Below are 12,759 nucleotides of genomic sequence, written 5' to 3'. Positions count from 1 at the left end.
ACAGGAGAAGACACTGTGAGCTCAGACAATCACAGGGGTGCCAAAGGAAGGCTCCAGTTATGCTTTCACAGCCTGGCCAAGGCAAGGCAGCTGTTCCCCAGGGCAGCCAGGCCTGGGCTCCTACACACACACTGTAACCACCTTTTACATCGTGCTCGCCATGTGTCTGGTGCTGTTGTGTTTTACATTCACCCCTTTAATTATCTTGACAGCCCTATGATATAGGTATTCTCATTTTACAGATGAAGAAACTGAGGCAAAAGATTAAGTGTCTTGCACAGGGCCACAGGACTAGCTGGTTATAGAGCTGAGATTGCAAACCCTGCTGTCTCCAGAGTCAATGTGTGTTAACACCGTGCTAAATAAACTGCCTCCTGGGAGGGTGAAGGGAGGATGTTGGGAAGGGATGAGGCAAGTTTAGGTAAATTTATCAGTGGTGAATTGCAGCATGTTATTGAGAAAAATCAGAGAAGCACCTTAGTTCAGAAAGGCTCCTCATCAGGTGGGCAAACCTGGCTCAGGGATGGTGAATCTATCCCCTGTGTTTTCATGAGCATTCTGACATCTGTTATCTCACATCGGCTTCAGACCTATTCATTCAACACAGATGTTTTTAAGAACCTTCCACACAGAGTATCAGGGGATAGTCTGCAGGGCAGATGTTTCCATGACTGTTTTAAAGATGAAGGAACTAAGATTTAGCAAGCTGATGTGACTCCCCTAAAGCTACACAGCTGACGAGAAGCAGAGGCAAACCTGAATTCATGTCCACAGACTCCACATCCCATGCTCTCCAGCTGATAAACTGGCTTCATGAAAATTGGTGGCTGAGGGCCAGGTGGCAAGAGTGGAGTGTTAAGTAGAAATGTCCCCTACCTTATAATTTCATCTAAAATAATTCCTTCTTATATTCCTGGGAATGGGTAAAAACAAACCCATATTTTGGGGGATGGGAAGGAGAGGTTTCACAAGAACAAAAACCCCGGCACACTACTGCTAATCTGCCCTTCCCCATCCCACACCCAACAGCTGAGCTGAGTACTGGTCAAGAAGGAAGCTTGGTGGGGCTCTGTCGAAGTCCCCTCAGGGAGCAGCAGCTGGGTATAGGTTGAGAGGCTGAAACTGGGACCTAGTTGAGGACAGGGCAAGGTGAGTGTATGGAGAGCGTTCAGCTGAGCCGCAGCTCTCTGCAGTGTCCCTCCTGGCTCCACACCTCCCCAAGGACCTGCTTAGTAAGGCCGACACCCAGAACTCTGCAGAGGGCCAGCCCAAAACTGCAATGAGCTTCCCACTTCCCAAAGTCCGAAGGGTAAATACCCATGATAGGCTTGAGTAGAAGCTGCATTGCTGAAGGTGCAGGTACTGATGGAACAAGCCCCTCAGCTACCACCATGTATAGGCAGAACCTGTAGGAAGTTCTTCAGGCTTCCAGACCTGTTACTTCTTTGTTGTCTCTCCCGGTATCCAGAAACTGCATTTATTACCATCAGAGGCAGATGCTCCCTTCTCTCCAGAGCAAACAAGAAGGCAATATGGGGACTTGACGGTGCACAAAATCAAGAGGTCCAGGAAAAAGACCCCAAGAGTCCTGCCTCCCAGTTGGCTTCCAGAGCAAAAGTATTTCAGACGGTGTTGGGAGGCAGCTGTTCCAGTCTCCATGGTTCATAGCAGTTAAATTGTAAGCTCTTATATTCCTGCAGGAATGAATTCTTCCGTGATCGTTCTTTTCAGCATCGCTGCTGCTGCTCGGGTTTTAAATGAAAGAACTCTTGCCTGCATCATTTCATCTCTTTAGGAAGATAGGTTTGTCCTTGAGCAGTCCCCGCAGGGAGAGAGACAGACTGCCACGCTGTGCCCATCGACACTCTAACAAGGAAGAGAGTCACGTGACCAGCTTTCTGCGCCCCCTCCAGCCCTCCTTGTCTTCTTTCAGTTGCTCCAAGTAACAGAACATTCTCCCGTTCTGAGAGGCAGAGAGAGAGACTAGATGGGAGAAGGGGGTGTCAGGGCACACCTGGAACAGAAACATCTGTGCAACGTGGGTGGTTCTGGGGAGTGCAAATTTGTGCATGGGAACCGTCTCATGCGTGCCCGCATATTTAGGCCAGTACATGTCTATCTCTGTCTTCAGGTATCTTGGTAATTGTATGTGCAGCATGGATATGTCCGTGGCTGTGTGAGAAGACTCACATAGCCATGCTGGTGTGTGCCTGAGTGTGTCTGTTGTGGCTATTTGTGTGTCTGTATGTTTGTGTTGCATGTGTGTGTCCATGTCTCTGTGTATGTGTGTGGGTACTGCCCCTGGCTGAATGACAGTAGGCCACATGTGGTAGTGGATCTGCTATTGTGGGACTGTGACAGAAACTTGGGTTTGAGTCACAGCTTTATAACGTAGTGACTGAAGGACTGTGGGCCAATCACACAGCTTTCTGGACCTCAGTTGTCTTATTTGCTAAATGGGGGTAATAATCACCACCTTCTTTAGGCACATCGTGAGGCTCACGTCCTGTGTGGAACTATGTGGTCAGCAGGAGTGTAAGCAACCGACCACCTCACCCCTCACAGCACGACAGGAGGAAGCAGCTTCACCACAGACAGAGGGGCTTAGAGCACGGGCAGCACAAGTTCTACCCAGCCTCTGATGGCCCAGGCACATCGGTCCCAGAGGCCTTCCCCTTACTGACCATCATGCCTGTCCCAGCAGGCTCAGCATCAGCATGGACAGCCTCTGAAAGGGCCTGGCTGCCATACTAATAAGGGTGAAACTCACCCATTTTACCGTTGGCAGGACAGGAAAAGGAGGAATGGCCATCCCCACCCCATGGTCTCTGGCCGGGCCCAACTGATAGCAGCTGCCAGCATTTGCTAAGCACCTACTGCATGCTGCGTACTTTCTATGTGACATCACTTTCTCAGCACACCCTTTCCAGAGAGGTGCTAGCGAGGCTACTGTAAAGACGAAGAACCCTAAGTGAAGGGAGCATAAGTAACTTGTTCTCTGTCACACAGACACTAAGTGGCCAAGCCAGGATTGGGAGCTGGCCCTCCTGTCTGTCCCCAGAGCCTGTGCTCCTGACCAGGATGGAGAGCCTGCCTCAGGCTAGATGAGGGGCAGCCCCCACTGAATTCAGGTCTCCTGACGGGCGCTGCTTTCGGTTTCCAGCTCTACCCTTTCCATGTCCCTAAGGCTGACATCGTCACCTCTGCTTTCCACTCAGAAAGGCTGGAGGAGCTGGGCACTCGAGGGACCAGAGGGGCTACAGTGAGCAGCAGAGCCAGCGAGTCTTGCCTAAGACCCCATCTTACCATTCCCTGTTTGGGGAAACTGAGGCTTTTGGAGAGTGAGGCAACATAATCCCGACCACGTGAGACAGAGAGGAACAGAATCCACACTCTTCCGGCCGGGCCGTGGTTCAGCATGAGCCGAAGAGATGGGGCTTGGCTCTAAGAGGGGCAGAGACCAGAAAGGGTCAGGTTTGAGAGCCACTCACTGGGGAGAATCTGCAAGACCCGAGGCCTGGCGGACCCTCAAGTGAAAGAAAAGCGGCATCAAAGTGGTAAGTAAAGGGTCCTCGGAGTGGCCCAGGGATTGCGTCCAGCAGAACAGCAGCGCCCTCTTCTGTCCAGTCACAAGCGGTGTCACGGTTTGCGTTTCACCCCCACCTTCCTTCAGTCCTTCACTCATTCGCTCAAGGACCGGAGAGCCAGGCCCACCTGCCCACCCCCTCATCCTCCTACCTGCTTCCAGCCCTGCGACATCTGAGCTCCCTGTCACCGGGCCTTGGGGTCCTGAGATGCAGTACACACTGTTGTCTTTGCATGATTACTTATTTCAACCATTCTCTAAGGAACAGCTGCTGCCTCACCTGAATGTGTAGGAGGTGTTGGAGTTGCTAGGCAACCAAAGTTGACCCATGGGGAAAGGCCATGGGATGGGTTCTGGACACTGCCTGCTTGGTATAGCTCTGTGACCTTGAAAAGCCAGGTCCACAGCCCTGACATTAGCCACAGATGTCTGCAGGTCTGTTCTGGGGGAAGCACAGGGCTGAGCCCCTCCCCATGCCCTGCCTGCAGGAAGTGCCTGGTCCAGTCAAAGAAGAGGTTACCTGAACCATAAAGCCTCATCCTCAGTCTGGCTGCCAACATGAAGAGCCACAGGGCACGGGGGGGGGCAGTTGGGATGGCTGAGGTCTGCGTCACGTGGGCAGGGAAAGCTTCCCAGAAAAGACCAGCTCCCATCTATGGGATGCCTACTGCATGCCAGGCAAAGTTCTATATACCATCTCATTCTTTCCCCCCAGAATCCAAAAGAAAGGTATGATTAGAACCAGTTAGAGGGGAAGAAAGCAGAGTTCACAGAGGTGGTGATGTGCCTAAGGTCACATACCTAGTGGGTAAAAAGATGGGATTCAAACCCAAGCCCGTCTGGCTGTTAGGGAAGGGCAATGAGCAGAGGTCAGAAGATGGGAAAGCATAGGGGTCTCCGGGATAGTGAGGGGGCCAGCCTGTTCCCACGTGCCAGATGCTGAGGGACCCAAAGATGACAAAGTTCTAGGAGATAAAACATGAATCAAATAAAATGCTGAGAAGGAAATGTAGACATCTTCCAGGGGGTGCTCAGAAGGGCAAGAGTGCCTTCACCTGGAGTCCTTAGAGAAAGCTTCACCTTCAGGTGAGGTTAGAAGTAAAGTATGCAGGTGGCAGGACCTGCCCACGTGGTGGCCTGGAGGGAGGAAAGTACAAGTATGTTCAGCAAGGAAAAGAGATCTGTTTCAACCCAGTGCACTGTTTCGACACTGTGCCAGGCAAGCACAGAGATTACATGTAGAATCGGACGTTATGGAAGACTCTTAAAAGTGATGAACATTTCAGCTATGGGTGAGAGTTCAGCCTGGTGTAATGGCAATTCCATCAAGGCCCTGGATCACTGGGCAGATCAAAAGATCTAAGACTCAAAGGGAGTCACGCAGAACAGACTCCAGGCCCCTGCCTGTTGCAATGGGAGCCAGCCCCCAAATACCCCTAGCTCTGCAGTTACAGCTTCATCAAGTGACTCACCCCACCCAAGGCATCCGTCTCCTTCCAGAGTGTGGGGCAGAGGGGACAGCCCAGACTGTGAGTCCAAGGGGCAGAAACAACTCTGATCTTGACTCTTATGAAATACTAATTATAGTACAAAAGCCTATTGAAAGAGTGAAACCCTTCCAGAGAAGCAGATATTTTCCAGCGCAAATAGAGGCTTCTCTCCCATCACTAAACAGACAAAATGCCCAGCATCAAGCTGAGAGAGCCAGCCTGCCATGGCCCGGGGCTTCCTTGACACTGTGCACATTTCTGAGAGAGAGTAAGGTACCCACAGCCTGATCTGCAGGGATACAGCACTGCTGGGTGGTCTCTGGGCACCAAGATTGGCCCTGGGCTTCAGGGTACATTCATTCTTTCTAAACAGTTTGCTGAGCTCTTGCAACATGAGCAGACATGGTGCTGGGCACCGTAGTGAGCACTATGCAAGAGTAACCCCCTCTTTCCACATGACCCATGTAGTTTACAGAGCGTCTTCATACGATCCCCTTTGGTCCTTGCCAAAATCTTGAGGAATCATTGGCAAACCATGCACTTGTATTTCTTTTGTTTGTGTGATTGCCTTTTTTTTTTTCCACAGATTTGTTGAAATACAATGATGCACACTAAACTTAGAGTGTGCTACTTGATAAGTTTTGACTAGTGTATAGACTTGTGAAACCATCACAAAATCAAGGTAAGAAGCATAAACTTCACCCCTACAATCTTGAGTCCCTTTGTAACTCTGCCCTCACCCTCTCCATCCTCATCCCCAGGCAATTGCTGATCTGCTTCCTGTCATTCTAGATTAGTTTGCATTTTCTAGAATTTCATATAAATAGAATTATTCTATATGTGTATCCTTTTTATCTAGCTCCTTTGACTCTGCACATTTTCTTATTACAGATGAAAAAAATGGAGTCTGGATGAGGTAATGCAAGCAGTCAGTAATCACAGAACTGTAGAGGCAATGCAGGTGTCCTGGCCCTGAGCCCATGCACTAACCTCCACCCCTCACTCGTTCATCACTCATTCATTCACTCACTCACCAGAGATGAATTGCACACATAGGTGGGCTAGCCAAGTGGTGCATAAAACAGACATGTTCCCTGCCTTAATGAGCTTACAGCTCTTCATTCATTCATCCATTCACCTACTTAATAAGCAAGTGCTTAACAAATAATCACTCTACATCCACAGGATACACTGTTTGAAACTGGCACTGCCCCACTACCTCCAACACCACCCTGACCCTCATCAGCCACTCTCCTATCTGCAACTTTGAGCTGAACACTGGGGCAATGCAGGTGGGATCGTAGGGGAATCCTGTCCTCCAAGACCAAGCAGGCTGATAGGAAAAGCTCTGCAAAACACAGTCATGCACCCTGAAAACTTGCAAGAGAGCTGAAGAGTGAAGGCTGACTCCATGGAAGCTGGTGCTCCAAACTGAGGAAAAAAGTGAGCATCTACACAGGCAGGCTAGCAGCACAGAGAGACTGAGGGCTCTCCCAGACACTGGCCAGGGCAGGCTCCTGGGACAAGGTAGGATCTGAATAGTCCCCAGATGGGCAAGGAGGAATAGATGGTGGGGAAAGGGAAGGGGAGTAAAAAGCTTATGAGAAGCAAGAGCAAAACAAGGATGAAGGTATGGAGTCAGGACTGGGCTGAGCAGAAGGGGAGAATAGTGAGCTGAGAATTCCTTCTGCAGTTTTTTAAGTGAAACATGCTTTCTACGAGCATGTTATATTGGGTTTATGTGTGGAGCAGAGGGGAGGAAAGCGTAAAGGGAGATTTTTGTAATTTTACAATTTACAAAATGCTTTCACTGTTATTATCTTATTTAGTTCTCAGTATAGTCTTTGAGATGGGAATTACTATTATTTTTACCCATTTTATAGATTAGAAAGCTGAGTCATAAAATCCAATGATTTGCTTTAAAATATACACTCCTAAGTGGTGGGGCAGAGCCTCACACCAGGTCCTTGTCCTCAAGACGGTTCTCTTTTCTCTTTGTTTTAATGATTAACATTTACTACTAATGGGGCAGGTGGAGCTGCCTGCACAGCACACTTCTGCAGACCACGGAATATGCTGTTTGACCTTGGCACTGTCTGCCACCTCCTTACCATCAGACCCTCATCAAACACCCTCCTATCTCTCACTTGACCTGGGGGTGGAAGTGACAAAGAGGAACCTAGGAGGCAGGGAGAAGGGAAATGGCCTGGCTCCCAGAAAAGCAAGTTAATTATTTGGCCAAAGAAGCTCTCCCTAATCCCCAAATGCTTTCTGCTGCTGGCCTCCAGAGAAGTTCCTGATAAGGGTCACTCTAGTCTTGGGTAGAACCATGGAAGTGGTTCCCAAACCTTGCCCAGAGCTCACTGATGGTACTCGTTCCTCTCAGAAAGCGGGACCGATTCACACCTGGAAGATAATCATCAGGGAGCACCACCTGCGGTCCAAGACCCCAAAGAAGAAAATGGTGCTCTGAAGACACAAGATCAGCCAGAGCTGGAGTCCCCCACCCACAGCCATCCAGCTGCCAAGCAGTTCAGGACAAGGCCCCCAAATCGTCATGCGAATCACTGTGAAGCTACATGTCTCCAGGGCTTACCATGTACAGAGCCAGGATTTGAGCTCGGGTGGACTGATTCTTATTCTCAGATCCCATCCTGCCTCCCAGCTATCCTACTGCTCATGAGCCTTGCACAGCAGGCTGGCACCTGGCATGCTTGGCAGTGGGTACATCCTTCCTCATTCCACAGCTAAGGAAGCAGCAGCTCCGTGAAATTAGGCCGTTTGCAATGGCCACATACTCCTGAGAGGTAGAATGGGTACTCTACCAGTGCTGACCAACCAGACTTGAGCTCATCATCATTCAACACATGGCACCTGAACTGAGAAAAGGGGTCATGGGTTGGAAAGAGCTCTGGGCCCCTGACAATTCTGTGACCCTAGCCTACAGCTCCCCACAAGGCTCGGCTCCTATATAGGGACTCCATGATCTAGTGGGAAAGACCCTGGGCCAGAAGGCCATGGCCAGGTTTAGGTCAGGACTCTGTAGCACTAGTTATGTGACCTTGGGAAGTCACTTTGTCCCTGTGACTTGGTTTCCCCATCTGCAAAACAGAGATAACATCTAACCTCACATGATTATTGTCATCTAGCGAGATAACTGAATGTGAAATCACTTTGAAAAAACTACAACACTACACTGCAGGATAGCCTTGTTGCCTGTAAAGGAAACCTCTCCAAGGCTATGACCACTACAGATTTTGCCTGAGGCTAAGTCCCTTACTTCTCTCCTATTCCCACCCCCAGCCTGCCTGGCTTCAGTGTTCTTAAACTGAAATTGAAGCTAGAATGAACCTGAGAAAATAAATATTAGTCTATGTGTGTAGATGTCCAAGACCACTGGGCATGATTTCCTAACCCCACCTCCAGCGCACACACACACACACATACACACACACACACACGCAGACACACACAATTATTTACTTCCTTCCCACCTAAAATGATTTCTCAAAATGAAATTACTCCCTATGGACACCTTGGACCCAGGCCAAAAAAATTCCAATTGCTGGTAGTTTCTAAAGTGCTTGTTATGTGGGAAAGTTGACAAAAAACAATAGCTATAATATAGTGATCTTTCTTTCCACCAAGCGTTCTATACATGTTATCTCATTTGAGGTACCTTCAAAACAACTCTAGGAGTTATTTGCAGGTGAGAGGTCGTTTAGAGGACACTGTCGATTGGCCAATCCAGCGTCTTGTTTTTCCTTCCCAAAAGAATCCCCATTGGGTTCATAGATCTGGTTCCACCCTTCACCACTTGGTCCAGAAGCAGGGGTGGAGGTGATGCAGAATGGTGGAATTCTAGATATATTTTGAAGACATGACCAAAACGATGGGTGAGGGACTGGCTGTTGGTGTGAAAGAGAGGCATTACAAATGAGATTGGGCATGGAGATCTGTTTGGGTAGACAGAAGGCTTCATGCAAATACAAGATCATGCTTTTTATTATTAAGGAATGTTAACTTCCTCTTTTAGCATGGCCCCTCTGCCATCACATATGGAGACCATCCTTTGCTGGGGAGAATCTCCCCCTCTTTGCCAGGATCCTTTTTTTGCAATTTCTCCTAGTTATTAGTTTATGCAAACTCAGGGGTGCAAAATGATTTCAAGGGAAGCATGTTGCCAAAATAACCATGACGTTTCTTCCCAAGCTACAAATAAGTCATTGATTAGCCCATTGGTATACCTTACCTCAATACACAAGGGCCAGTTGTATTCTGCCCTGGATCTTGTATAATGAACTTCTTCTTCTCCATAGCTCACAGCAGGCAGTGAAGGCTGAGGATCTTCATGCTTCTTCCCTGGCTCCCCTAGAATGGATGTGTGTGGCTGGAAAGAAATGGAGGTTGCGCTGGTCAATTTTGACAATTCAGATGAAATCCAAGAAGAGCCAGGCTATGCCACAGACTTTGACTCAACCAGCCCAAAAGGACAGCCTGGGGGCAGCTCCTTCTCCAACTGGAAGATCCTCATCGGCGACAGCACCAACCATGAGACGGCCTTCTCCAAGCTTCCAGAAGACTACGCCGACTCTCCAGGGCCTGAGCCAGTGGTCCTGAATGAAGGAAACCAGCGGGTGATCATCAACATTGCTGGGCTGAGATTTGAGACCCAGCTCAGAACCCTCAGTCAGTTCCCAGAGACTCTCCTGGGAGACCGGGAGAAAAGGATGCAGTTCTTTGACTCCATGAGAAATGAGTATTTCTTTGATCGGAACCGGCCCAGTTTTGATGGAATTCTATATTATTACCAATCTGGTGGGAAAATTCGGCGCCCAGCCAATGTTCCTATTGATATCTTTGCTGATGAAATCTCCTTCTATGAGCTGGGTAGTGAGGCCATGGACCAGTTCCGGGAGGATGAAGGCTTCATAAAAGACCCTGAAACACTGCTACCCACCAATGACATCCACCGTCAGTTCTGGCTCCTCTTTGAGTACCCTGAGAGTTCCAGCGCTGCCCGTGGTGTGGCCGTGGTCTCAGTGTTGGTTGTGGTCATCTCCATCACCATCTTCTGCCTGGAGACACTGCCAGAGTTCCGGGAGGATAGGGAGCTGAAGGTGGTCAGAGACCCCAATCTCAACATGAGCAAGACAGTCCTCTCCCAGACCATGTTCACTGACCCTTTCTTCATGGTGGAGTCTACCTGCATCGTGTGGTTCACCTTTGAGCTGGTGCTCCGGTTCGTGGTCTGCCCCAGCAAGACTGACTTCTTCAGGAACATCATGAACATCATTGACATCATCTCCATTATCCCCTACTTTGCAACTCTCATCACAGAGCTAGTCCAGGAGACAGAGCCGAGTGCCCAACAGAACATGTCCCTGGCCATCCTGAGGATCATCCGCCTGGTGAGGGTCTTCCGCATCTTCAAGCTCTCGCGCCACTCCAAGGGGCTGCAGATCCTTGGGCAAACACTGAAGGCGTCCATGCGGGAGTTGGGGTTGCTCATCTTCTTTCTCTTCATTGGAGTCATCCTCTTCTCCAGTGCAGTCTACTTTGCTGAGGTGGATGAGCCAGAGTCCCATTTCTCTAGCATTCCTGATGGCTTCTGGTGGGCAGTGGTCACCATGACAACTGTAGGCTATGGGGACATGTGCCCGACCACCCCAGGGGGGAAGATTGTGGGCACTCTGTGTGCAATTGCTGGGGTCCTCACCATTGCCCTCCCTGTGCCTGTCATCGTCTCCAACTTCAATTACTTCTACCACCGGGAGACTGAGAATGAGGAAAAGCAGAACATCCCAGGAGAAATTGAAAGAATCCTCAACAGTGTAGGCTCAAGAATGGGCAGCACAGACTCTCTTAATAAGACCAATGGTGGCTGTTCCATGAAGAAGTCTAGGAAGTGATCAGTCCAGGGCTTCTTGCGTCCATCCTGTCTCTCTTCTCTCTTCTCTCCTTTCTCTCTCTCTCTCACTTTCTCCCCTCTTCTCTCTCTCTTCCTTCTGCCTTCCCTTCCTCCCTTCATTCCTTCCTCTTTCCTGCTCCCTTCTCTCACTTCATCTTTCTAAAGACCAAAATGTATCTTTTGTGATCGATAACTATCTTTGACTACAAGCTATTTTAATAAGCCCATACTTCTACCGTATTTTCTAAATTGTTTCTTTTCAATACATTATAGAAATATTTGGATCTCTTTTCCTATGAAGAGATAGTTCAGGTCCCCAGACCAGAAATAGTGGTATCACCTGGGAGCATGAAAATGCAGAATCTAGGCCTACTCTGACCTACTGAATCAGAATCTGCAGTTTAACAAGATTCCAAATGATTCATTTGCACATTAAAGATCAAAAAGCACTGGTTTTGGTCTTCCTAAAAGGAAGCATATGAAAAGACCAAGGGTTGCTGTGAGCAAAGAGGAAGAGCTCAGAGTTATTTAATTACAATAATAACAATATCTTGTACTTGTGTAGCAGTGCATAACTTTTCCAAAACACTTTCACCTACATTATCTCACTGCATCTTAGAATAATCAGATTTGATTATTATTCGATTTGATTATTATTCCCACGTTACAGGTGAACAAACCAGGGGAGAGCAACTTACCTAAGGTCACCCAGAAACAGTGACATAGTCAATGCTGTCAAATCTCCTACCTACTAGCCCAGTGCCCCTTCCACTAATGAAGAAGATGTGTCAGAATTGGGGGAAGGGTGAGAGGAGTTTGAGGGGCCTTTCAGAGGGTCCAGGCAGCAAACCTCTGGGCAGAGACACCTGTCTCCAGATGCTTCAGGATCTCCTCACAGCCTGGGAAGGCAGCATCTGCCTGACTCCTTGCTCCTCAGCCCCTTGTCTGGATAGTGGACAAGCAGAAACATCCCTCGATGGTTTCACCTGGCTCATCTCCATGGAGTTACACAAAGACTGGGGATCCTGAGTGTGGGAAGTGTGGGCCCTAGAGAACTGCTCCAGGAAAGTGCACTTGTCCACCTGCCTCGAGGTTCAACTCCCATTGAGTCATCAGGAATTGGCCAATAGCCTGTGGGGCTGCCGGGGAGGGAAGAGCAGGCTTCCAAGTCATGTGCCCAGGCTCCAGGCTTACTCAGGGAGGATGGTTGTGGCAGGCTGGCCTGAGGACTGCCCTCCTGGAAGAAGAGCCTGCTCAGTCCTCCAAACTCCCAGAATGAGGGAGTAGAATTGGGATTCCCCAAAGGACAGGGAAAGAAGCCTCCACTCTGTCCCTCCCCCATCTACCCAGTCAAATAAAGAGGCCTTGTGCTGTCCTCAGTCCCAGCACCCAACATGTGGCCACTCAAAGACGTGTCAACACCAGAACAATGCTCCTGGGCCACAGGCCACTGCACAGCTCCACTTCACACAACTCCCAACACACAGTCCTGGCTATGTCTGTCAGGGTTCTCCAGAGAAACGGAACCAATAGGGTGTGTGTGTGCTTGTTTGTGTGCATGCATGTGTGTATATTTATATGTGTACCAATATACACAGACAGAGAGAGAGAGATTTCTTTTAGGGAACCGGCTCACACAATTATGAAGGCTGAAAAGTCCCATGTCCACCGGGTGAGTCAGCAAGCTGGAGATTCAGAAGCACCATGGTGCAGTTTCGGTAGGAAGGCCAGCAGGCTCAAGCCCCAGGAAGAACCGATGTTTCATTTCAAGT

General features: G+C 49.1%; 1 protein-coding gene across 1 annotated transcript; it reads left to right on the top strand.

The window, feature by feature from the left end:
- Positions 1-9,064: 9,064 nt before the first annotated feature.
- On the top strand, positions 9,065-11,023 carry KCNA10 (potassium voltage-gated channel subfamily A member 10). The gene has a single exon (XM_063628019.1). It carries the CDS (start codon positions 9,453-9,455, stop codon positions 10,986-10,988), a length of 1,536 nt encoding a protein of 511 aa, XP_063484089.1. The 5' UTR covers positions 9,065-9,452; the 3' UTR covers positions 10,989-11,023.
- Positions 11,024-12,759: the final 1,736 nt, after the last annotated feature.

The sequence above is a fragment of the Symphalangus syndactylus genome, chromosome 12 (assembly GCF_028878055.3).
Source record: "Symphalangus syndactylus isolate Jambi chromosome 12, NHGRI_mSymSyn1-v2.1_pri, whole genome shotgun sequence".
Taxonomy (NCBI): Eukaryota; Metazoa; Chordata; class Mammalia; order Primates; family Hylobatidae; genus Symphalangus; species Symphalangus syndactylus.
This window is presented reverse-complemented; position numbering and strand designations above follow the sequence as displayed.